Source organism: Triticum urartu, chromosome 1, assembly GCF_003073215.2.
Source record: "Triticum urartu cultivar G1812 chromosome 1, Tu2.1, whole genome shotgun sequence".
NCBI classification, from domain to species: domain Eukaryota; kingdom Viridiplantae; phylum Streptophyta; class Magnoliopsida; order Poales; family Poaceae; genus Triticum; species Triticum urartu.
Genome location: NC_053022.1, coordinates 54,233,777 through 54,260,662, shown reverse-complemented (window position 1 = coordinate 54,260,662; position 26,886 = coordinate 54,233,777). Strand labels below are relative to the sequence as shown.

At 46.2% G+C, this 26,886-nt stretch overlaps 1 protein-coding gene across 1 annotated transcript; it reads left to right on the top strand.

Annotated features, from left to right (window-relative positions):
* The first annotated feature begins 9,161 nt into the window (after positions 1-9,161).
* On the top strand, positions 9,162-14,390 carry LOC125546725 (prolycopene isomerase, chloroplastic). Its single transcript, XM_048710880.1, has 13 exons — positions 9,162-9,714; positions 10,421-10,627; positions 10,720-10,819; positions 11,012-11,094; positions 11,204-11,260; positions 11,337-11,489; positions 11,564-11,642; positions 11,891-12,039; positions 12,166-12,300; positions 12,422-12,535; positions 13,412-13,522; positions 13,631-13,739; positions 13,917-14,390. The coding sequence occupies exons 1-13, from the start codon at positions 9,316-9,318 to the stop codon at positions 13,988-13,990; spliced, it is 1,770 nt and encodes a 589-aa protein (XP_048566837.1). The 5' UTR covers positions 9,162-9,315; the 3' UTR covers positions 13,991-14,390.
* The last annotated feature ends 12,496 nt before the right edge of the window (positions 14,391-26,886 follow it).

Below are 26,886 nucleotides of genomic sequence, written 5' to 3'. Positions count from 1 at the left end.
TACTTCCTCTAGTACTTGTGTTGAGACTAACCATGTAGAGGAAATCAAAGAGCTCAAGGCCCAAGTCACTTCTTTGAAGAAAGACTAGGAAAAGAGTCATGAAGGGAAATTCACACTCAACAATATCTTGAGTGTGCAAAAATCCCCCAATGACAAAGGTGGACTTGGATTCAACTCCAAGAAGAAGAAGAAGAAGTCCAAGATGAACAAAAAGAAGGGCCAAGAACAAGTCAAGAATTCGGCCAAGATTGTTTGCTTCAAGTGAAAAGTAGAAGGGCATCATGTTAGATCTTGCCCATTGAAGAAGAAGGCCATTAGTGACAAGCAACAAGGGAAGCGGCCACAAGTTCGATCTCATGCTCAACCACAAGTTGAAGAAAGTCCTCTTCCCAAGAATCCTCAAGCTAATGCTTCTCAAGTTGAGAAATCAAGTGAGAAGAAAGTGAAGAGTAGATGTTGCTACTTATGTCGTGAGAAAGGTCACCTCGCCTCTTCATGCACTAGTGGTAACTTATCCAACCCAATTATTATTGATGATATCTATTCTCTTGGGAAGGATAAGGTTGGCAATGTGTTTGCCAAAGTTGTTGGTACTCAAAGTGGTGTCAAGAAGAGAACCATTTGGGTAGCCAAGCCTATTGTGACTAACCTCTTAGGACCCAACTTGGTTGGGGACCAACAAGCTCAAACTTGATCAATAGGTGTTGTTGGAGGGCATTGGAGACTTGGCTGCTTTATGAAGAATTAAGGGGACTTCATCATTCTAATTGTCTCAAGCCAAGTCATTCGGATTATCAAGTTTCTATCTTTTATCCAATGTTCATCCATGCGGTAACTCGTGCTTAAAGTGTTTACATTGATAGTTACTTACCCCTTTGCATGTTTGGTTTTGCTCCTTGCATGTGTTTGTATATGTTGTGCTTCCAACTTGATTATCTTGAGCAATCAAGTATGTGTGTGTTGGTTTGCACATCATGTACGTGTGTGTCATGCATTGAGCCTTTTGCATCTTCTTCATTTCTTAGTTGGCTCTTGTGAGAGATTAATGGAATATCCCATTATGGGGGAGTGATGTGCTTTGTGCACCTCACAATCCTATATATGTGTGTACATGAGTAATACCATCTAGTATTGATATTTCAAGATTATCTAGTCGCTATGTGGTATGTCTTCTCATGAGAAATTCAAATTCTAAATTGTCCATTAATCATCTCTTGTTGGATCGTTTTTTTGCCTCTTGTTTATCTTTAATTGGTATCACATTATGGGGGAGTAATATGCTATGTGTATATTACTAGCCTAGAAAATGTGTACATTTGAGATATTATCACCTAGAATTGATATTGTAAATTATCTTGTTCCTAGGTGGCATGTTAGCTCTACAAGTTGCAATTTGCTTTTTGTTTGGTGTGAAGATGATGTCGGATATCCTTGCTATCTACCACCAGGAATTATTTCCAAATACTTCTTGTCTTTTGACAATTGGTACTCACTTATGTGTGGTAGAAATTATTGATCATCTTTACATTGGCCTTTGCTTTTATTTGCTTTATCTCTTGCCTAGGATTGTGTCAACTCCCATTGTATTCCATACCACTTGTGGATCTTGTTATTTACTTGAGCTTGTCTAGTGTTTGTATAGATATAGTGAAAGTGGTGATCCCATCTTGTGCTTTTTGTATTGAAATGCAAATTCTCTATAATGCACAATGCTTGGGGGAGCTATCCTATTCTTCTTAGAACGCTCACCTTGTGATCCTTATCAAGTGTGTGTTGGTGGAATGCAAACCGTTTCTTTTTGGTACTTTGTGCCATCATGAAACTTTGTAGAGCACTTGGTTTTTTTGGAACCATCCTCTCTTTTGGGAGTTTGACATCTTTCTTTTTGAGTGTATCAATGGATATCTCATTCCTTGATGTATCTTTTTGGATATCCTCCAAGTGATGATTTATTCATTTGGTATCTTTTCTTCGCTTGGTATTTCTTTATCTTTTGTTCTCGGTTCTTGAAAGTCTTGAGCATGCATATTTACTTCTTGTAGTTTCTTTGGCATGCTTTCTTTCTTTGACCCAATATATAGGGGGAACTCCACTAAGTCTCAAATTGGATGAGATGTGCATGCAATTCATTTTCATATCTATATGCACATATTTATATGGAGTTTGTCCTATGTGTTGCTGGTTCTCTAACTCTTTGGTCCCAATGAGTTTGGGTACCATTTTGTTTGTGTTGTTGTTCTAGGAACAAGTGGAGATGCATTGGATGCTCGGCTCACTCACAAGGAAGGTGGTGTCACCATGTGCTTATTGGAGTCAAGCTAGGATGATTAATGAACTACTATCTACCTTTAATTGGTATCTACTACATCCATCCAATGGTATCTTGGTAACAAGTATCATCATCTACTTCATGCACACATTTCTTGCATCAACCTTTCGTAGGTTGTATCATGGCATGTTATCCATTCTCTCTTGTGATACTTGTTTCCTTTCTCAAAGCATCCCAACAATGATGTCTTGTTGCTAGTTGTGATGTCTTTGATGTTTGTGTGGTTGGAATTCATCTATATGCAATAAGACCATATCTAGCCTTGTGCTATGCTCTCAAGCAAATATCTTATTGGTATATGTATGACTTCCTTTTGGATATCTTGTTCCTTCATGTTGTAACTATTTCGGGTGTACATTCTTCTTTGTAGATATATATCATCATGATTTCATGTACCTAGAACCTTATACACTTGAGAGAAATTACATCTCCAGATGATATCCTTTCTTTCACGTCCACCTTGTCTCTCTTTTGTTATTTCTTTGGTGGCTCCGTGAAAGCTTTTGCCTTGAGTGCGTGTCGTATCTCGTTGCATCTTGATGCACTCTTGTGTGGTGAAGATTATTTTCCTCATGCTTATCTTTACGAGGCTTTTGCCATCTTAATTGGTATCCCTCGTCTTGATGAGGCTTTCTTGTTCTGTCTTCACCACGGGTTGTCACAAGCATAGGTTCTCTATATGCTTATTAGTAAGCTTGTGAACCCATTTGCTAGTTGTGTGGGGGAATGATAGGCCTTGCACCATGCGCCTCATTCTTCCAAGACTATGTTGATGCTTAATGCTCATCCGTACATTAGTCTTCTCAAGTGCTTTGCCATGACTCACACACATCATTTTGGTTGAGCCTACTCTTAAGTTGCCTCTTTTATATGTTGCTCAATCATGTGTTTGTTGCAAGTGCTAGGCTTTGTTTCTTACATGCTCACTTGCACTTGTTGTGAGTTTCTATTGATTTTCGGGGAGTGATGATCTTATTTTGTGCACTTGGTATCCTAATGCAAATGTTGTAAGGAGTGCACAAATCATGGAGAGCTTCACTAGTGTCTTTAGAACACTCTGTTACTCTCTTGCACTTGTCATGAGGTTCTATTGATCTTGGGGGAGTGACGATCCTATTTTGTGCTCATTGTATCCAATTACAAAACTAAATTGTGCACAAGTCATGGGGAGCTTCTCTAGTTTCTCTAGAACACTCCTTTGCTCATATCATAATTTATTTCTTTCATATGGCACGTAGGATCATTGTTCTAGTTGGCTCAATTGATATTTGTTGATTGCTTGCTTCAGTTGGTATATTTTGATTGCCTGATTGCTTGTTTCTCTCTTTTTTATGTCTTTGTGGCATATCATTATTTTGCTATCTTTGTGCCTCAATATAGTTTGTGTTCCTCCAAGTATTTACCTTTGGTTATGTGTGTTGCATTTCACTCACTTGTTGAGAAATACACAATTTATATTGGCCTTCTAAGCTTCTCGCCCATTTTGGCAATCGATGCCAATGGGGGAGAAGTTTCAGAGAGTTTTGTGGAGAAGTTTAGAGAGTTGTCTCTTCTAGCTTTGGTTTGTTCCTAAGCATACGCATCTCCTACGCATGCATTATTGGTTGTTGCATAGCATGGTGATGCATAATTCCTCCTACGCATGCATTATTGGTTGTTGCATAGCATGGTGATGCATAATTTTTTATATAAACTCTCTTGAAAGTGATTGTCATCAATTACCAAAACGGGGGAGATTGAAAGGACATGCGGTGCCCCCATGTGTGGTTTTGGTAATTGATGACATTCTCTATGGACTAATGGTTGCATTGAGTTATATTTGAAGGATTTGTCCATAGGCATTTCTTGAAGTCCATGTATTGGTTTCAAGGAGTTTATGTGTTGACCAAGGTGCTATTAAGGAATTATCCAAAGATTGGTCATGTGAGTGTTGAGCTTATTGCAAGCATGTCTTGAAGAAGAAGATTGTGTGATCATTCATGTTTACCTTCATGACATCATCCAAACGAAGAGAGTTGGAAATATTCAAGGTTGATCAAGACTATGTCAAGAGTGAATCAAGTTGATCAACTCACAAAGCGTAAAAGATGTACCGAGAGGGATCAAGTGATCCCATGGTATGGTAAGCATTGTCCATTGCACTTTGTGTACTAACCCATGGTCTATGTGAGAGTTCTATGTGGGGTTAGGTACGTGTCCATGGGCTTGCATCAAGAGGAAGATATCATACAACCCATGGAAAGGATGACATCAAGTGGTGATCGTCATCAAGATTGCCGTGTGCAAGTTTAGGTGGAGCACCAACGAAGAGATCAAGTTCTTAAAGCTTGCCATCCATTGTGGTTTCAATGGACTTGTGAAGATGTGCCGAAGAGTGGCTCACCCATAGTGGAGTATGGAGGAGCAATCATCTAGTCTTCATCGAGTCAACGCAATCAAGAAAGGTGGTCCAACTTGAGGGAGTCAAGATCATCATCATCTAGCTCAAGTGGACCATGTGCAAGGCAAAGGTTTTCCCTTGATAGGCTTTCTATTTTACCGGTCTCATGGTGGTAGTTGGGAGACCGGGTTATAGGATCGTTTGTCGTACTATCAAGGGGGGCTCTCAAGTTGGTGGCTTGATCGTATCGTTAGTAGAGAGCTCAAACCATTGTATCCTTGCATCATGTTTTTTGGTTCTTGTTTGGTTTTCTTTGTGAGTCTTAGAGCTTATGGTCTTCTTGATGACAAGCTTGGTTCATCGAAAACGGAGTTCACATGCGTCTTCTATGATGTTTTCGGTGTTGGAGGTTTTACCGGTCTTATCCGAGGAAGGGTTCTCACCATTTTCTTATGGGCCTTTCTATTTTGCTTCTTATTGATATTTCTTTTAATATTGCGTTAGCCCTTGTCGCTAGCTTTCCAACAAACTTGGTTTCATCGAATTCGGAGTCAGTTTGCAAAAGTTGTGGCAGTTTTGGTGTTCTGAAAAGGCTGCAGTGGTACTACCGCGAATTGGAGCGAATGTAATTTTTTACTACCGCTCCAGAGCGGTACTGCCGCGGCTTCTACAGCGTTAGTACCGCTCCGGACCAAAAACTCGTCCCAAGTCCTGCGGTGGTAGGCCCGGATGTATTTTTTTAGTACCGCTCGCTAGCAGTAGTACCGCTACACTTTGCGGCAGTACCGCGATCCCTAACGGTAGTACCGTGAGGACGAGCGGTAGTACCGCTCCGGCGGTTCTTCTGGCCTTTTGCCTCCTTGCTGTTGTTTTTCAAAGGGGTACTACCGCCCTAGCGGTAGTACCGCTCCTTGGAGCGGTAGTACCGCTCTGTGCGGGCCGTGAGCATAACGGTTGGATTTTTTCTCACCTATAAAAAGGTGTCTTCTTCCCCAATGAACCTTATCCTTTGAGCTCGTATTCTTCCCCCATTGTTGACCTTCTTCGAGCTTGCTAACTCTCAATCCCTCCATGGATTCTTGCTAGTTTTTGAGGGAAAAGAGAGAGGAGATCTAGATCCACGTTTCCACCAATCACTTTCTCCTCTAGGTGAGGGGAACCCCTTGGATCTAGATCTTGAAGTTCTTGGTGTTCTCCTTCTTGTTCTTCCTCCCATTTTCCTCCCTAGCATTAGTTGCTTCAGTGGGATTTGAGAGAAAAGGACTTGGGCACTTCGTGTGCCCTTGCCATTGCATTTGGTGCATCGGTTTGAGTTCTCCACGTGATACGTGGAAGTTACAAGTTGAGAAGCTTATTACTCTTGGGTGCTTGGTACCCTTGAGCTTGTTCCTCTTGGGTGCTTGGGCACCCTAGATGGTTGGTGGTGTTCGGAGCTTAATCATTGTGGTGTAAAGCTCCGGGCAAGCGTCGGGGTCTCCAATTAGGTTGTGGAGATCGCCCCGAGCAATTTGACGGGTACCGGTGACCACCCCCAAGGGTTGCCAAAGTGTACGGGTTCGGTGACCGCCCCCAAGGGTTGCCATTTGTACGGGTTCGGTGACCGCCCTCAAGGGTCCCTTAGTGGAATCACGGCATCTTGCATTGTGCGAGGGCGTGATGAGATTACGGTGGCCCTAGTGGCTTCTTGGGGAGCATTGTGCCTCCACACCGTTCCAAACGGAGATTGACATCCGTAAGAGTGTGAACTTCGGGATACATCATTGTCTCCGCGTGCCTCGGTTATCTCTTATCCGAGCCCTTTACTTATGCTTTTTACTTTGTGATAGTCATATTGTTTTTTGTCATATATCTTGCTATTACATAGTTGTTTATCTTACTTAGTATAAGTTGTTGGTGCACATAGGTGAGCCTAGTTGTTGTAGGTTCTATATTTGACAAATTAATCGCTAGGTTTATTCCATATTTATTCAAGCCTAAACCATAATTATTTTAAAGCGCCTATTCACCCTCTCTCTAGGCGACATTCACGATCCTTCAAGCTCGAATGGCAGGGAGAAGCTAATTAATTTGCAAAAATAGAGGAAATTTAGTATAGAACATGGACTGCCTAGTACTTCAACAAAACTTGTTGTGGCATTTTTCTAGCAATGAAGTCACTGGAAGAATTAAAGTATCGTACGAAATAAGCACCTTCGTTTATCCACATTCCTCTAGCGATTTGTCACATTAGATATATCTGTACCATATCAAGAGCCGTTAGAAATATTTGTTTTTCTTCCTCCATCCTCTTGGAACAACAACTTATACTATGATCTATCGATCCTCATCAACCATGGAATGAATCAGCCATTGCACGTCTCCTATTTTAACAGTATTTAAAAATAAGAAGGAACTGAACCCAAAAAATGAAGTATGAGAGAAATTAAGAGAATTGGGGTAGATCAGAGAGAGCGCAAAAGGAATAGATGTCCCCTCTATTGGGCTCCTGAGCGGTCCTTTATGTGCTTGCCGCAGGACTCTACCGTTCTCTACTCCTCCTCGGTCTAAGTGGTCGGTGGGTAGCAAGCTGCCGGGTAGCAGTGGCAAGCGCTCCACAGTGTACGGCATCAAGGATAGGACGTAGAAGACGAAGGCGACCAAAGAGTATAGCGCCACCGTCGAGTGCCGCTTTCTCCGACGACCGCGCCCCTTCACCCCCGTCGTGGTAGACACCACCAAGATGGCCAGGTCGGAGGGGAGGGCACCGCAGTGGGGTGGCGTCGTGGATGGTGGGAGGAGAGGATGACCAACACAAGAGGAGGTGATGGAGGCAGCTAGGGTTGAACACCGCCGCCGCGATGGTTTCTCTGGAGGCGGCACAGTAAGCCCAAACACAGCTAAATACCGACTCACAAATAGGCCCACCATCCCTGCCCAAACACTCTCGACGCACCACAAGCCAGTATTTCCTGGGAGCTTAGAAACTGTACCGATAGGCCAACAGATACTTCGATCGTGGGTTCTCTTGTGCGCAACATCGTAAATATATCATGATTGTTCAACAATTTGCCTCGCTGGTACAATTTACTAGAGAAAATGAAAATTTTCGAGTTGTTTGCCATATGTGTGCAAAGAGTAGGGAGGAGACACAAGGGTTAAGGGTGGCGAAAAGTATTGAAAACAAGGGCAACTTTTTTTAATCATCTCTTTGATTTATTGATTTAGAAAAAGCAGAATGGCCGATAGCTTCATAAACTTGATTAAAATGCACACTTCAAGTCTATAAACCCACAAATCATACAATTTAGTAACTGTAATCTCCTCTTATGAAGAAAAGAGAAAACAACAAAAACATTAAGAACAAGAACAAAAATCCAAAGTGCTTAAAATCCATGATATATTTCACCAAAATTTTCTTTATCTACATATGTACAGTTGTACGCCATCTACCTACATAATATCACTCTCTTAAATCAGCACTTCATTGTACTTTTTTATTTATCATGTATGCCATCAAGGTCATGTAATCGACTAAATGATTCATATTATCAACGTACTATATTGTTCTTGCTTCACTTACCAAAAAGCTTATCAATAACAAATATGAGCAATAATTGCTAATGACGGGCTTAAGCTCGAGTGCGGCGGCGCCGCGCCTCTGCCTGCTAGTATTGTTCGTTGTGACTACCATGGAGCACACTATTGTCTGTGGCAACAAAAAATGCTGGAACTCGCGTTTTCACCGCCTACGCGACATGTTGGAACTTGTGTCTCGCCTTTTTGCTCCAGCCGATGCCGCCGTGTGCTGAAATCGTGTATCTACTTCGTAGGAACTGACATCTTAGCGTGCTGGAACCGTGTTTTTGGCCTGCTGTGGCCGGTGCTGCATGCTAGAATTTGCTAAAACCGACATCTCGATATGTTGGAATCGTGTGACGGCAGGTTACGATGCCACGGCGGCGAGCGGCCATGATGCAACCGGGACTGGGAGGGGAAGGGGTCTGCGGGCTTTACAACGACTGCTTCGACGTCAACAATGTTTGCTACAATGGCCTCAGGTGCCGTGATGGCAACGGAGCTTCGAGCGCCTAACTAGGGGATGTTGCCGCGATGGCGCCAGGTGCTGCGATGTCGACGACGTGCGAGCCGTCGCTCGCCAGAGATGGACCCCGCGTGGCGCGCGATGACGAGGTCAAATTGTGCGCGCCGGGGCAGCGAGGTGGCACGACGAGGGGCGAGGGAGTGCTTGTTCCGCATTCACACGAGGGACGAGGATCAAACGGTTGGGATGTTTCTGATCCAACGGCCCGCGGCGCGACCGGCCTAGAGTCTGGCCGGTCGACCGGTGGTTATGATCGCGGGTGAGAGGGTTGACCACCACTTTCCTTGAGGAAGGTGCGCGTCACCACCCTGGCCCACCGTTGGCGGCCGTCCGCGCCTCCTCATCCTCTTCCCTCCACTCCCTCCCTCCTCGCTTTCTTCGTCCCCTTCCCGCCGCGGCATCCACCCTTCTCCCTCCCCGCCAGATTCCTCCACTCCCCTCCAACCCGCAAAACAAATACCCGACCCGGCGCCACACAAAACGACGGCCCAGCCGGTTTCCCCTCCGCCCCCACGCCCCGCCGCCATGCCGCTCCTCCTCTCGCCCCTCGCGGCGCGGTGCCTCCACCACTCCCCGCGCCTCCCCGCGCCCTTCGCGCACCACCCCTCCCACCCCCGCCCTCTCGGCGGCGAGGCCCGCGGAGGCGGCGGCAGGGGGAGAGTGGCGGTGGTGTCGGAGAGGCAGGCGGCGGTGGCCGCGGAGAAGTCCCCCGGAGGAGAGGGAGGCGACGGGGAGCGACACGACGCGATAGTGGTCGGGTCCGGGATCGGGGGCCTGGTGGCGGCCACGCAGCTGGCCGCGAAAGGGGCGCGGGTGCTGGTCCTCGAGAAGTACATCATCCCGGGGGGCAGCTCCGGGTACTACCGCCGCGACGGGTTCACCTTCGACGTCGGCTCCTCCGTCATGTTCGGGTTCTCCGACAAGGTAAGGCGGGACAGAGCGCCGGCGTCCCACTTGTACTCAACTGTTGCCCGGGGCTTTTGATTTGCTCCATTTTCAACACAAAATTTGTTATGAGTGCGACTCGGTAGCTGCGCGGTTACGTTTCTGGCTCCGGCCCGTGAATTTGTTGATTCCGTGTGCTGTGCCTGTGGTCTGCCTGGTGATCACAGACAAGGAGAAATATTTGAGGGGTAAAGCGTTGTTACTGCGAATTTGTGCTCTGGTGTGGTAAGGCTAGGCTGGGTGTGAACTGAGAGGGGGGAATTGTGATTTGCTTGGCTGTTAAAATTAGTTGACGACTTACCTTTTTGCGGGCATCCAGTGCCTGAAGATGCCATGATTAGTATATTTGCACTGGGCCTGTTTTGCTTAAAGAGACAAACCTGGTCTTGAGGTTGAGGGCTTAAGGCCACGTTACAGACAGCATCACAGGGGCAGGCGTCCACTGTGCAGCTTGTTGACAATGAGCATGACCAAGTGCAAATGCCTGGATGTTCAGGGTGTGCACAGCATGTTGCATGCTAGAGTGTAGAATTGGTTACTGCTGTACTTGTGTGTGCCTCTCATGAAAATGCTCACGTTAGCTTACAGCTTGCATTGCATTTTTGTAGAAGATATTTTGTACGAAGTATTTTGTCTGTGTGTTTGGGTATATTTGGTAAGAAGTATGACATGTGTTGTCATCCAGGGAAACTTAAATTTGATAACGCAAGCACTAGAAGCTGTTGGGTGTAAGATGGAAGTCATACCAGACCCTTCTACGGTTCATTTCCATCTACCTGGTGCTCTCTCTGTTCTTGTGCATAGGGAGTATAATGACTTCATCGAAGAGCTGGTTAGCAAATTCCCGCATGAAAAAGAAGGAATCCTAAAATTCTATGGCATATGTTGGAAGGTATTGTCTTTATTTTGTTTACTTCTTTTTGTTGCTATTGTCTTATTTCTTATGCAACCTTCACAACTTACATCTATGTCTCGTATGAACAGATCTTCAATTCATTAAATTCTTTGGAACTAAAGTCCTTGGAAGAACCTCTATACCTATTCGGGCAATTTTTTAAGAAGCCTTTGGAATGCTTGACTCTCGGTATTAAAACTGCATCCTTATATTCCTCAATAAGTTTTACTCTTATTTTCTCTAGAGAGAAATCATTTAGAACAATTAGTTAACTGAAGTTGAAACAATTGTAGTCTCAAAAGCAACAGAAAAATAAATTCATATGAGATACTATGAAATAAGATTGTTTGATATAATAAAATCATTTTTTCTATGATGCAGCATACTATCTGCCACAGAATGCGGGGGATATTGCTCGCAAGTTCATAAAAGATCAGCAGTTGCTATCCTTCATAGATGCTGAGGTGTGAGATATTTGTGAGTTTACTCACTTGTTCAAATTTTTTTCCACGCATACATTTTTGTTCAACTTTCGCTTATCTGAAGAATTACAGCAATTTATGGTTTTTGTAGTGTTTTATTGTGAGCACAGTCAATGCCTTGAAAACACCCATGATCAACGCGAGCATGGTAAGTTCGATGTTAATCTGTCAGACCTTTGTTTGAAAAAAATTTCAACCTCCAATTATCTAAGTCAACATGACAGGTATTGTGTGATAGGCACTTTGGAGGAATTAACTATCCAGTTGGTGGTGTTGGTGGTATTGCGGTGTCTTTGGCAAATGGCCTTGTTGAAAAGGGAAGCGCAATACGTTACAAGGCGAATGTGACCAATGTTATTCTTGAAAATGGGAAAGCTGTGAGTTCAGCTTACTGATTTCAAATGTCTGAAGTTTAGATTTGGTTTCTCAGCTGAACATTTCATTACTACAGGTTGGAGTGAGGTTGTCAAATGGGAAGGAGTTATTCGCTAGAACAGTAATATCAAATGCCACAAGATGGGACACATTTGGTAATTCTGCGAATATCCTTTCATGGTCAAGCTAGAAAAGTTTCTCTTTCACTTTCACTTGTTACAATGTTCTTCATCTTCTGCAACTTTGCCGTAGTTTTGCTTCTCATATTTTGCAACCATCCAAAAGCATATTTCTCGACTGTAACTTGCCGTTATTATTCTGCCAGTGTGAACAGTTTTTTGATACATACTTAGTATGTGTTCAGTTTCCTCCTTCAGGAGTTAACAAATGCATGAACTTACAGGAAAACTTGTGAAGGCTGAAGAGCTTCCAGAAGAGGAGAAAAACTTTCAGAAGAACTATGTTAAAGCGCCATCATTTCTATCCATTCATCTGGGTGTCAAAGCCTCAGTTTTACCTGCTGGTACTGATTGCCACCATTTTGTACTGGAGGTACGCACTAGGTTGTATGCTACTGGGCATTTCATCGTTGAGGGTTAGAGTCACTGTCACATTAGTGGTGAATTTGATATGGACATTTTAATCTGTAACGAGTTTAATTGTGAGTGTAACTGTCAGGATGACTGGTCGAACTTGGAAAAGCCTTATGGAAGCATATTTTTAAGTATCCCTACAGTTCTTGATCCATCCTTGGCTCCTGAAGGACATCACATACTTCATATATTTACAACTGCAGGTATAGAAGATTGGGAGGTATGTCAGTGCTCTAGCTGAAATGTAAATTATGTCAAAAAATATAATGAACGTAGCCTTTTTGCATGAACATAAGTATTGACTGATGCCTATAATACTGCTTTGCTTTAATCTCTGGCAGGGTCTACCTAGGAAGGATTATGAGCAGAAAAAGGAGCTTGTGGCAAATGAGATCATACGAAGACTTGAAAATAAGTTGTTTCCTGGTCTTCAAGACTCAATAGTCCTCAAGGAGGTATCTTCTTACAGTCCTTCTATGTCGGGGACTCAGGATTCTATAAATATTTTCAATCATTTCATTTTGACTACTTCATGTTTGAACTTGAAAGTGCTAGCTACCAGTCCTCAAACTGACAAGGGAGCATGAGCAAGTCTGTAGTAGTTAGCAGCGCAAACATGATTAGCTATTGATGATGCAGTACTTAATATGATTATTGGAAAAGATCATTAGAGCATCCCATCTGATCTATTTGTCATATTTTCTATTCTCAGCACCGGTCAATCTACCCAGTATGCGGTAATATTTATAGGTTAGCCCCATACCTCAATCACTGTAATGAGCTCTAGTGAAGAGTGGTCTAAACGTACACCGACAGGGTCACAGGGATGCAGTTTTGGGCTGTTTTGTCCAGCTGAAAATCCATAAAATGATTTGCTCTTTTGCATAAAATGAACTACCAAAGAAATATCTTCCCAAAAAAACTTCCAGTGATATACAGGACTATAAGTGAACCATCAATTAAACAAAATGGGCTGTGGCCCAGTCCACTTGCATCCCTACATAGAAAGCGACAAGTCCTTTTTACTTCTTTCAAATGATATAAACCATATCAATTAGCAAATACTCAGGTATTAGAATATTTTCGTTGAGCCAAAGCACAGTTAAGTTTTGAGTATTCAGCAGATTCTTCATGTTCCTTGTGCAGCAAACTATATTATGCATAATAGACCACCATGCATCACCAACCAGGGAGAATGTTATATCATGGGCTTTCATGAGCTAACTGCACATTCCTTTAAGGCTATGCTGTGAACTTTAGTGGCCTTATTTTGTTTTCTGGTACCAATATATTTTGTAACACAACATTCATTTAATATTTGGTTTTGCCAGGTAGGATCCCCAAAAACTCACCGCAGGTTTCTTGCCCGAAATGATGGTACATATGGACCCATGCCACGGGGTAAACCCAAGGGTTTGCTGGCAATGCCTTTCAATACCACTGTAAGTTACTTAAATAGTTAATACAGATTTCAAGATCTTTTTTGGTTAACCTAAAGTTCTAAGTGGCACAAGATTACTAGAACTGAAGTTATATTATCTGATTTACAGTCAATAGATGGACTTTACTGTGTGGGCGACAGCTGTTTTCCTGGGCAAGGAGTGATTGCTGTGGCATTTTCTGGGGTCATGTGTGCTCATCGTGTTGCAGCAGACATAGGTAAACACTAAGCCGAGTTCCCACTGTCTCTTAGCAGATGTTATTTTTATCAAAAGAAGGGTTTCTAGCATGTATGATTATGGGTGCCAGGGATTAGAGACTAGAGACGTCTTCTAGCTCAACGAAGGTCGATCATTGTGGAATGATGTGATAATTTTGGCTGATTTGCTCTTGCAGATCTTGAACAAAGGTCTCCTATTCTAGACACGGGCCTTCTCGGTGTCCTCAGATGGTTAAGAACACTCGCATAAAAATAATGTCGGATGGAGACCTAGAGCGGGTCTTATTGTTCACACAAAAGAAGCGGTGGCAGCCGCGCAGATGTCGAGGTTTCCACATGACCGGTTGGGTGTTGACCCATCCATACAATGACCCAGCAGCAGGCAGTATGTAGCCATTCTTGTTGCTGCCAGGTGTATACGCAAAGTTGGATTTCAAGGATGTTTACCTGAAACCCCCAAATGATAGAGAATATACTGATGGTGACCTGTAACTTGATGGAACCGGGGATCTGGTATTCTGATAGTTCATCTGCTTGGCTCTCAGATACGAGTACTACTCAGCACAGAGTTGTATATGTTGTAAGAAACTAAGGCCGGTATGTGCCACGCTGTAATTTTCGGAAGATGAAGCAGCTCATATATTATGGCATTTTTTGTTTTTGTGAAGAATGCATTTTGTCAGGACGAAAGAGAACCTGTGCAAGTCCATCACAGAGGAATTACAATGCCGAAACGCTACTATCACTACAGATTTTTTTTAGACAATACTATCACTACATATACTGGGAGGTCCCAGATGCTAGACGTACAGGCTTTTACAGGTTTCTACAGGCTCCTTCCAAACTTTCTAAACACACCCTCCCTGATTTCGACGGGGGTGGGCCTGTGCCTTTACTAATGACCAATTAAAAACCACCACGACACCCTGTAAACCCCTCATTCCTGTAACATCCTGTACGTGTAGCAAAGCTCAAATGAGAGCGTTTGGTGCATCGGGGCTGCGCGGGCGGTAAGTGGGCCCAGTTTTAGGGATGGCGGTTCTAAATGGGCTTGTAGGGTCATTCGTGGCCTGCGTGAGGCCTGTTTTGGCGTACGTGTCGCTGGGTGCCTCTGGTCTGCCGTTCACTCTGTCGATAGTTTAGGCAGCGGCGGCGGCAACTGCGGATGAGAGTTCACGTCCGTGGAGGCGCGGGCGAAGCTGGCGTTTCCCTCTCACCCCTCTACCTCTCTTCCCCTCGGGTCTCGTCTCTATCTTCCGCTGTGCTCGGGGCGGGTGGCGGCGAACGTAAACACGTCTCTGCTCGGGGAAGACGTGTCCCGTCTCTCCGAGGAGGGGGAGGGGAGCGAGCGACGGCGGCTCATGGATGGTGTGCGCTGGCACCAACGGTGAGCGACGGCTGCTTGGCTCCCCGGAGGCGGACGACGGCTCAATTCCGAGGAGGAGACGACGAGGTTTCCGATTGTTCCGAGCTCTCTCCTTCCTTGAGTTGATTTTTTCGATCTGTTTTCGATTCCCCATCTGCGATTCCTCCATGTCTCTTCCTCTGATTGTTTTCTCTCTTGACCTGCAGTGCAAGGGAGGCAATCGGAAACATCAAGTCGGCGACCATGAAAGACTGTTTGTGATATTTCTCAAAGGTACCAGTGTTGTTCATCTCTCATGTGCCGTTTGATTTGTTATTCTCAAAAGCATGTGTTGACAGTCTATGCTGCTACGAGTATTTGTTATGTGATTGCTAGCAACTCACACGAAAAGGATTTCGTCCTGATAGCTGAACAACTAATCTTGTTGTTTTGGGGAGATGGGATTGGTTTCCTGAATTGATTTTTCAATATACTTAATTACTTTCTCTAAATCAGCTGGGAAAATGGCTGTTTAGGAATCACCAAACAATACGCTGAAATTACTCTACGTGTGTGTGTAATGTGTTTAACATGCCATCATTGCAGGTTAAGCAGCCTTTTCTGCTGTCATTTGTTAAAAAAAAAAACCCTATGAAGAGTACACATGGCATAAGATTTTTTCAGAAACCAGGACTCGTATGCTAAACCCACCTAAATGTGCTTAAAAGTTTCTTATGCCATGTCACTATCATATATTTTCTCATGAATCACTTTATTTCTGAAGTAGAAGTATTATTCATGCTCATAAAAGAAGAGAAGATACACTAATGTTCCCTTTAATAACTTGTATTGGATGACGAAGAACATGCAAGTAAAATACGTTCTGTGATTGTTGAATACACTCTTATGCAGCCAAAACCTACACGTGCCATTTCTTGTCTCTCTATCTACTGAATTTTACTTGGTTATGTGATGTGAAAATTTTCAACCCACTGCAATTTCTAATTTCTACTTCTGATTCCGTTTATTTGAGAATGCAAGGGGGCAGGGGAAGTGAATTGCTCAACGGCAACACCCCCCGAATAATCAGACCAGCTAAGTGGCCGGACCAGTTCGTACTCCTTGCCGAAGCGCAACAACTTCAAAGTTCAAACAAAACATGTTGGAACAGGAGAACAAGAGGAGAAGGGAGGTGGCACACACCTTAGTGGCGAACCGGTCCCATCTTTCATAGTGGCATCCCTTAGGACTGACCGGCACAAGTCCAAGTAGTCGCACAGAAGACTGGGGCATGGAGCATTGAAGATTCAATGCGCGCTTCAGTCCCAAGCCGTGTGTACATAAGCCATGTGTACTCTTCATAGGGAGTTTTTTTTTTACAAATGACAGCAGAAAAGGCCGCTTAATCTGCAATGATGGCATGTTAAACACATTACACACACACGTAGAGTAATTTCAGCGTATTGTTTGGTGATTCCTAAACAACCATTTTCCCAGCTGATTTAGAGAAAGTAATTAAGTATATTGAAAAATCAATTCAGGAAACCAATCCCATCTCCCCAAAACAACAAGATTAGTTGTTCAGCTATCAGGACGAAATCCTTTTCGTGTGAGTTGCTAGCAATCACATAACAAATACTCGTAGCAGCATAAACTGTCAACACATGCTTTTGAGAATAACAAATCAAACGGCACATGAGAGATGAACAACACTGGTACCTTTGAGAAGAGAAAATTGGATATTTGCCACTTTCAATACGTGGCTTCTCAAAATTGCCACTTCGAAGATTGACTTTGCAAAATTACCACTCAGCCCGTTGCCACCTTGATTACCATGCCACTTTCATTCTTTTACTGATTGTCCTTTTTCTTTTCCATTTGTAAGCATCGGAAAAGACCAAACTACCCCAGAGGCTGTGTACACGCACGTAAAAGAAAAGGCTGTGTACACATACTATCCAATCGACACTTGAAGCGGGACGAGAGCACGCCGGCCGCCGAGAATACCGTGCATGCTGCAGCGGCGCGCTGATCTCCTCGACTTTGTGTGCCGCCAATCGCCTTATCTTGTCAACGCCCCGTGCCGCCAATCACCTGAATCCATTTTTTTTGCGAGATGATCGCCTGAATCCACTGATGTGTGACATTCAGTAAAAAATGGTCACCAATAAAAACTGGAGTACTCTTCAGCAGCACATTTGGGTAAATATTCACATAGGTCGAGCAACATCCCTGAACCAACACGAGAGCATAGCAGCTACAGTCTTTGAGAAATTTGCATAGCAGAATAGCAACAACCAGTAGCACATCTGGCTGCTGATACAAGAATGAGAAAGTTGGTTTCTGAGACAAAACATGAACAGATGGTGTAAGAAAAGTGGCATGATCACAGCTGATACCCGAGCACTAGGATAATCAAACACACCATTGAAAGAGCACTTGTAAACACTCTTTCACTCTAGAAAACTGAATCTGGGGCAAGTTTCTCTGCAAATCATCCTTACGCCAGGCAATCGTCCAGAGGAAATCTTGCTGGCCGACGGCAGCTCCTCCACGGCCACGTGCGGACGTGCCATCTCCCTCCGCCTCCTCCCCTCCTCCTGGGACGCGCCCTCCCTCCTCATCCCAGGCAAGCGGCCCAGCGACCGGGACGGGCGGCGTGAGCCCCGAGCGGGCGGGTTGGCCAAGCGGTGACAGCGTACGAGCAGGCAAGGTGAAGAACGACGATGGTGGGGTGGAGTGAGCGGTCGAGCGGCAACCAGGCGGGCGCAGGCGCTCTTACCGACGACTAGAAATTTGGCTCGTGTCTCTGTCGAACCAGATCCAGATGCATAAACCAGATAGGAATACTTTTTTTAGAAAAAAGGCTCGAGAGAGAGCCCGGCTTTGAATTAATAAAGCAATCAACCGGCCAGGAGTTACATCGAACAACACCTTACAAGAGGAAAAAGAAAAAGACGGCAGATACACGGTGCTACTAGACAACTTGCAAACCTCAACAACACCAAACACTACAACATAATGTACAACAAAGCTTCGCTTGATGTCGATGATGTCCCCAGCCGCAGAATGAGCACTATAGGTGGAGCGGAAGCACTAACAAGATGAGAACCATCATAGGCAGGGAGCATGCCCTCATCTGCACCAGGAGTGGTGAGCTGCAACAACCTACCCAAAACCATCTCCGAAGAGAACCCCTGCCCCTCGTCCTGGCTCGAAGGACGTCGTACCGTCGGAAGATGGGGAAGCTCACCCTAGAGCCAGATAAGATGGCAGCCACGAACAACCTTGAGAGATACTCAGCCCCGCCCCCAGCAGAGTCGAGCTCGCCTTGGAAGATCCTCGCCCACACACATAGAGCCACACACGAAGGGATGAAGCTATCAAGATCGAAGGTGCTGAGCAAGGAAGCGCAGAACGATAAAATCGGACCACGCGACCGTCGATCCCCCAATCCCCAAATCAGAACGCCCTCGCATCTCTCGAACCACCAGAGCGGCACCTCCAGGAAGGTGACGGCGGAGAGCGCCGCTGCCGCCCCATCCAAAAGGATGAAGTTTTCACCCGGGGCGAGAGAGGGGAGAGGGGAAGAGAACCTCGACGGAGCCTCCAGGGAAGGGCACGACAACTGTTGATGTCGTCACCGTCGTGGTCGGGCCACACTGGCCAAGGATTTCTCCCGGACTGCCGCCACTCCCGCACCCCAAATGCACCAGATCCAACGACTAGGGACCGCCAAGGACCAGCAACGCCGGGGTGGAAGGAGCTATGAGAGGGGGGGGGAAGACCTGCAGATCTGGCGCCGTCCGTCGGGGGGAAGACCGCACGCGAAGGCCAGCCACCAAACGACCGCCGCCACCACGCCGCCCGCGCGGCCGAGGGGGCGGAGCAGCACCCGCGACCACTGCTCGCCGGAGAGCCAGCCGTCGCCTCGGCGTCCGTGGCTCTCTACACGGAGGCAGAGCAGCAGATCCTCGCCGCCACCTGTTGGAAATATGCCCTAGAGGCAATAATAAAATGTTTATTATTATATTTCCTTGTTCATGATAATTGTCTATTGTTCATGCTATAATTGTGTTATCCGGAAATCGTAATACATGTGTGAATACATAGACCACAACACGTCCCTAGTGAGCCTCTAGTTGACTAGCTCGTTGATCAAAAGATAGTCATGGTTTCCTGACTATGGACATTGGATATCATTGATAACGGGATCACATCATTAGGAGAATGATGTGATGGACAAGACCCAATCCTAAGCATAGCTCAAAGATCGTGCAGTTTGTTTGCTATAGCTTTTCCGAATGTCAAGTATCATTTCCTTAGACCATGAGATTGTGCAACTCCCGGATACCGTAGGAGTGCTTTGGGTGTGCCAAACGTCACAAGTAACTGGGTGACTATAAAGGTACACTACGGGTATCTCCGAAAGTGTCTCTTGGGTTGGCACGAATCGAGACTGGGATTTGTCACTCCGTATGACGGAGAGGTATCTCTGGGCCCACTCGGTAATGCATCATCATAATGAGCTCAAAGTGACCAAGTGGTTGATCACGGGATCATGCATTACGGTACAAGTAAAGTGACTTGCCGGTAACGAGATTGAACGAGGTATTGGGATACCGACGATCGAGTCTCGGGCAAGTAACGTACCGATTGACAAAGGGAATTGTATACGGGATTGATTGAATCCTCGACATCGTGGTTCATCCGATGAAATCATCGAGGAGCATGTGGGAGCCAACATGGGTATCCAGATCCCGCTGTTGGTTATTGACCGGAGAGTCGTCTCGGTCATGTCTGCGTGTCTCCCGAACCCGTAGGGTCTACACACTTAAGGTTCGATGACGCTAGGGTTGTTGAGATATTAGTATACGGTAACCCGAAAGTTGTTCGGAGTCCCAGATGAGATCCCGGACATCACGAGGAGTTCCGGAATGGTCCGGAGGTGAAGATTTATATATAGGAAGTCAAGTTTCGGCCATCGGAAAAGTTTCGGGGGTAATCGGTATTGTACCGGGACCACCGGAAGGGTCCCTGGGGGTCCACCGGGTGGGGCCACCTATCCCAGAGGGCCCCATGGGCTGAAGTGGGAGGGGAACCAGCCCCTAGTGGGCTGGTGCGCCCCCCATGGGCCTCCCCCTGCGCCTAGGGTTGGAAACCCTAGGGGTGGGGGCGCCCCACTTGGCTTGGGGGGCACTCCACCCCCCTTGGCCGCCGCCCCCCTTGGAGATTGCATCTCCTAGGGCCGGCGCCCCCCTAGGGGTCCTATATATGGTGGGGGGAGGGAGGGAAGCCACACCCTAGCCCCTGGCGCCTCCCTCGCCCTCCCGTGACACTTCTCCCTCTCCCTGAGCTTGGCGAAGCCCTGCCGAGATCACCGTTGCTTCCACCCCCACGCCGTCGTGCTGCTGGATCTCCATCAACCTCTCCTCCCCCCTTGCTGGATCAAGTTGGAGGAGACGTCTTCCCAACCGTACGTGTGTTGAACGCGGAGGTGCCGTCCGTTCGGCGCTAGGTCATCGATGATTTGGATCACGACGAGTACGACTCCATCAACCCCGTTCTCTTGAACGCTTTCGCTCGCGATCTACAAGGGTATGTAGATGCACTCCCCTCTCCCTCGTTGCTAGATGACTCCATAGATTAATCTTGGTGATGCGTAGAAAATTTTAAAATTCTGCTACGTTCCCCAACAGTGGCATCATGAGCTAGGTCTATGCGTAGTTTCTATGCACGAGTAGAACACAAAGCAGTTGTGGGCGTCGATATTGTCAATTTACTTGCCGTTACTAGTCTTATCTTGATTCGGCGGCATCGTGGGATGAAGTGGCCCGGACCGACCTTACACGTACGCTTACGTGAGACTCGTTCCACCGATTGACATGCACTAGTTGCATAAGGTGGCTGGCGGGTGTCTGTCTCTCCCACTTTAGTCGGATCGGATTCGATGAAAAGGGTCCTTATGAAGGGTAAATAGAAATTGGCATATCACGTTGTGGTTTCGGCGTAGGTAAGAAACGTTCTTGCTAGAAACCTATAGCAGCCACGTAAAAACTTGCAACAACAATTAGAGGACGTCTAACTTGTTTTTGCAGCATGTGCCGTGTGATGTGATATGGCCAAAAGGATGTGATGAATGATATATGTGATGTATGAGATTGATCATGTTCTTGTAATAGGAATCACGACTTGCATGTTGATGAGTATGACAACCGGCAGGAGCCATAGGAGTTGTCTTAATTTATTTATGACCTGCGTGTCAACATAAACGTCATGTAATTACTTTACTTTATTGCTAAAGCGTTAGCCATAGTAGTAGAAGTAATAGATGACGAGACAACTTCAAGAAGACACGATGATGGAGATCATGGTTTCATGCCGGTGACAATGATGATCATGGAGCCCGAAGATGGAGATCAAAAGGAGCAAATGATATTGGCCATATCATGTCACTATTTGATTGCATGTGATGTTTATCATGTTTTACATCTTATTTGCTTAGAACGACGGTAGCTTAAATAAGATGATCCCTCGTAATAATTTCAAGTGTTCCCCCTAACTGTGCACCGTTGCGAAGGTTCGTTGTTTCAAAGCACCACGTGTTGATCGGGTGTGATAGATTCTAACGTTTGAATACAACGGGTGTAAGCCAGATTTACACACGCAATACACTTAGGTTGACTTGACGAGCCTAGAATGTACAGACATGGCCTCAGAACAGGGAAGACCGAAAGGTCGAGCATGAGTCGTATAGAAGATACGATCAACATGAAGATGTTCACCGATGTTGACTAGTCCGTCTCACGTGATGATCGGACACGACCTAGTTGACTCGGATCATGTTTCACTTAGATGACTAGAGGGATGTCTATCTGAGTGGGAGTTCATTGAATAATTTGATCAGATGAACTTAATTATCATGAACTTAGTCTAAAATCTTTACATTATGTCTTGTAGATCAAATGGCCCACGCTAATGTTGCCCTCAACTTCAACGCATTCCTAGAGAAAACCAAGCTGAAAGATGATGGCAACAACTATACGGACTGGGTCCGGAACTTGAGGATCATCCTCATAGCTGCCAAGAAAGATTATGTCCTAGAAGCACCGCTAGGTGACGCACCCATCCCAGAGAACCAGACGTTATGAACGCTTGGCAGTCACGTGCTGATGATTACTCCCTCGTTCAGTGCGGCATGCTTTACAGCTTAGAACCGGGGCTCCAAAAGCGTTTTGAGAGACACAGAGCATATGAGATGTTTGAAGAGCTGAAAATGGTTTTCCAAGCTCATGCCCGGGTCGAGAGATATGAAGTCTTAGACAAGTTCTTCAGTTGTAAGATAGAGGAAAACAGTTCTGTCAGTGAGCACATACTCAAAATGTCTGGGTTGCATAACCGCTTGACTCAGCTGGGAGTTAATCTCCCGGATGACGCGGTCATTGACAGAATCCTTCAGTCGCTTCCACCGAGCTACAAGAGCTTTGTGATGAAATTCAATATGCAGGGGATGGAAAAGACCATTCCTGAGGTATATTCAATGCTGAAATCAGCGGAGGTGGAAATCAAAAAGGAACATCAAGTGTTGATGGTGAATAAAACCACTAAGTTCAAGAAAGGCAATGGTAAAAAGAACTTCAAGAAGGACGGCAAGGGAGTTGCCGCGCCCGGTAAGCAAGCTGCCGGGAAGAATTCAAAGAATGGACCCAAGCCTGAGACTGAGTGTTTTTATTACAAGGGAAGTGGTCACTGGAAGCGGAACTGCCCGAAATACTTAGCAGACAAGAAGGCCGGCAACACTAAAGGTATATGTGATATACATGTAATTGATGTCTACCTTACCAGTACTCGTAGTAGCTCCTGGGTATTTGATACCGGTGCGGTTGCTCACATTTGTAACTCAAAGCAGGAGCTGCGGAATAAGCGGAGACTGGCGAACGACGAGATGACGATACGCGTCGGGAATGGTTCCAAGGTCGATGTGATCGCCGTCGGCATGCTACCTCTACATTTACCTACGGGATTAGTTTTAAACCTCAATAATTGTTATTTAGTGCCAGCTTTGAGCATGAACATTGTATCAGGATCTCGTTTAATTCAAGATGGCTACTATAAGTGCATCTAGTGCCACCCCTAGTTGGTTTTGGAGTATTGACGACAAACCTAGTTGAGGGACTAATGTGTTTGTGAGAATTGCAGGATAACACAGGTAGAAGTCCCTCATTGATTCGGTTTTCCTACCAGAGATGACACCTAAAAATGTATGAAGACATTGAAGTCAAAGGTGGTATATGAAGATATTCACATTGAAGACTATGACAAGAGAAGACACCACATGAAGCCTATGGAGCTCGAAGACTTAGATCTTTCGTAGTTCTTTTTCTTCTGTGTTGAGTCATAGGAACCACCGTACTGTTAAGTGGGGTCCAAGAGAACCAGTTAGAATGACTGAAGTGATGCTTAAACAAAACCTATGTCTTCGAGTGAAGACTTTGAGAGCGAATCTTGTCCAGAGTCGGGCAAGTCAGCTTTGCTTGAAGCCCAAGTAAAGTTGCCGTGTGAGTTTGAAATCTGACCGTTGGAACATGTGTCAGTTCCTTAGTGACCCAGGGTCATTTCGGACAAATCAGGTCGGGTTGCCAAGTGGCTATAAATAGCCCACCCCTACAACCATAAACGGTTGGCTGCTCAGATTCATAGTACGGCTTTTGTCGTTTGAGAGCAACCCACCTCGAAGCCTTTGAGAGAGAATTCCTTGCGAGGATAAAGCCCTAACCACCCAGAGCCAAAGAGAATTAGGCATCACTTAAGTCTACTTGTCTGTGTGATCTGAAGACTTATTACACTTGAGGACTGTGCATCCTCCAGCCGGTTAGGCGTCGCGTTCTGAGCATCCAAGAGACATTGTGGATTGTCGGTGAACGAAGTCTGTGAAGGTTTGGGAGTCTACCTTGAAGACTTACCAGAGTGATTGGGCGAGGTTTGTGTGACCTTAGCTCAAGGGGAATACGGTGAGGACTGGGTGTCCTGAGCTGCGTGTTCAGGACTGGGTGTCCGGGACTGTGTGTCCTAAGGTTTAAATACCTAGCCGCCCTAACCAGACGTACAGTTGTCACAGCAACTGGAACTGGTCCAACAAATCATTGTCTTCAGCGAGTCACTGGTTTCATCTTCCCTTCCCTTTACTTACGGTTACTCCTTGTGAAGTCATTGTATGTTCGCACTATCTTTTGTCTTCACTGAATGACTGTGTGTTCTGTGTGGCTTCACAATATCTTCCTACCTGATCCTTACTACATTGCTGCTATTAGTCATTGTGCTTTCACTCTATTGAATACTTGACTATGGCTTGCCTAGTGTAGTCTACCTTCTGCTGCAGGGTAATAGGTTTATTTCTATCGTTTGTCTTCATAACATCCACGTTTTGAAGACTTTCATAAAAATCGCCTATTCACCCCCCCTCTAGTCGATATAACGCACTTTCAATTGGTATCAGAGCAAGGTGCTCCCTTGTTCTATGTGATTCGGTTTAACCACCTGGAGTTTTAGCTATGTCGACTGCAGGGATAATTAAAGTCTCCACTGCGTGCCCCGTCTTCGATGGAACTGAATATCCCTACTGGAAGAATAAGATGCGCATGCATCTTGAAGCCATTGACGTCGACCTATGGTATGTCGTCAAGAACGGCGTTCCCAAGGCTGGAGAAGGTGTCACTGCTGCTGATGTCAAGAAGTTCGTTCAACTGGACTCTACTGCCAAGAATATCATCTGTGGTCATCTGACCAAAGGATAGTATGGCCGTGTGAGTGCTTTGGAAACATCTAAGCTGGTCTGGGACTGGCTCTCCAAGGTCAATGAAGGCGTCTCAACCCAGAGAGATCAGAGAATCAGTGTCCTTCGCAACCTCTTCAACCGCTTCAAGCGAAATGACAATGAGAATGTCCAGCTCACATTTGACCGACTCACTGACATCACAAATGAGCTTCAAGCCCTCGGCGCTACTGAGATCACCAAACATGAAGTCGTCAAGACACTACTGAGATCACTTGATAGTTCGTTTGACACCCTAGCCCTGATGATTCATGTAACGCCCGGATAATCAAGCTACAGTAACCTCTGCTAATGATGCCTCGTCACCACTCTTACTGTTGTAAACCTCGCGATAATTCAATCCCATTCGAATTCAAATTTCAAAATCAAAGCAAACAATAAAAGTTTTTCAAAATTTAAAACAAAAATGTTCGGGAGATGCCATATTTTACATAGGTCAATATGGTGTAATAAACTGCCTAAGTATTTTAAAATAAATAAAGACAGAAAAGGAAAATAAATAAAAGAAAGAAACTAACAAAAAAAAGAGAAGAAAGAGGGAACCCCTTCCCACGGCCTACTGGCCCAGTTGGCCGGCCCATTCGGGCGCAGGCCCAACCGGCCTTCCCCCCCCCCCCCCCCCCCCCCCCCCCCAAACCCTAACCCACCCGATCCCCACTCCCCCCCCACTCGCCCCACCCCGCTCGCCCCCCTCGCTCCCTCCCCCGATCTGGATCGGGGAAGCGAACCCACGACCGCGCCGAGCCCAACGCGCCCTCGCCGCGCGACGACGACGCCGGAGCCGTCCCTCGCCGTAGCAGCTCGTCTCCCCGTCGCGCGGCCGTCCTCGTCCTCCCCCCCGATCGGCCTCCACGAGCCCGCGCCGCCGCCTGGACCTCGCCGCCTCGACCCCCCCGACGCCACCGTCGCCTTCCTCCTCGCCGGCGCCGTCGTCACCGGACCATCTCGACCCCACGGCCGAGACCCTACGCCCCGCCGTGAGCTCTGGCCCCCTCCCTCTCTCCCCTGGTTCTCTGACCGCGGCCTCGCGTGGCCCCGCTGCTCGCCTCGCCGCCGTTCAGTGCCCGCGCGGCCTTTGCCCCGCGACGCTGCGCTCCCCCTGCTCCGCCTCGCCGCCTGTTTCCCCTGCTGCCGCCCGCACGCGCTGCCCCTCCCCGCCGCTCCCCGCGCCCCACTCCGGTGCCGCTCGACGCTCCTCGCGTCCCTCCCGCGCCAGCCACCGGCGGCCGGCCTCGCCGCGGCCCCCCCTCGTTGGTCGCCGCCCGGGTTCGCCCCTCGCCTGCTCTCGCGGCTTCACGCCGGCGCGCCGGCACCCGCGCCCAATCGGGTGCACCCGCGAGGGCCATCGCCCGTTTGGGCTGTGCCCGTAACCCGCACACCCGCAAAGGCCCCTAGGGTCAATGACAGGAGGGCCCCGCCTCCAAAACGTTAAAAAAAAGGGGATAAAAAAAGGAATTTAAAATAATAATAATAATAATTAATTGATTACTTAATTAAATAACTAATTAGGACAAATAATTAACCTAATTAACCTCTGTTAGTTAATCTAATTAACTAATTAATGTAGTTAATTAGGTAGTTAGTTAGTCTGTCAATGACAGTGGGACCCACATGTCAGTTTGACTAGGTCAACTGACTAGCTGACTGCTGACATCACCCTGACATCATGCTGATGTCATAATTGCATTTTCTAACTAAATTAATTCTGTTAATTCTAAAAATGATTTAATTCTTTTAAAATTAATAGAAAATAAACCGTAGCTCAGATGGAAAAACTTTGTACATGAAAGTTGCTCAGAACGACGAGACGAATTCGGATACGCAGCCCGTTCGCCCGCCATGCGTCCCTAGCATAGTGAACCTGCAACATTTCACCTCCGGCTCCTCTGCCCGGAAACGCGAAACACCGGGGATACTTTCCCGGATGTCATCCCCCTTCACCGGTATCACCTACTATCGCGTTAGGGCA

What these genes read in the sequence shown, in the direction of transcription:
- LOC125546725 (XM_048710880.1), top strand. Translation starts at nt 9,316, where the DNA reads ATGCCGCTCCTCCTCTCGCCCCTCGCGGCGCGGTGCCTCCACCACTCC. An exon ending in TCTATGGCATATGTTGGAAG is followed by an intron (nt 10,628 to 10,719) that starts GTATTGTCTTTA and finishes TCGTATGAACAG; the next exon opens with ATCTTCAATTCATTAAATTC. An exon ending in TTCTTGAAAATGGGAAAGCT is followed by an intron (nt 11,490 to 11,563) that starts GTGAGTTCAGCT and finishes TCATTACTACAG; the next exon opens with GTTGGAGTGAGGTTGTCAAA.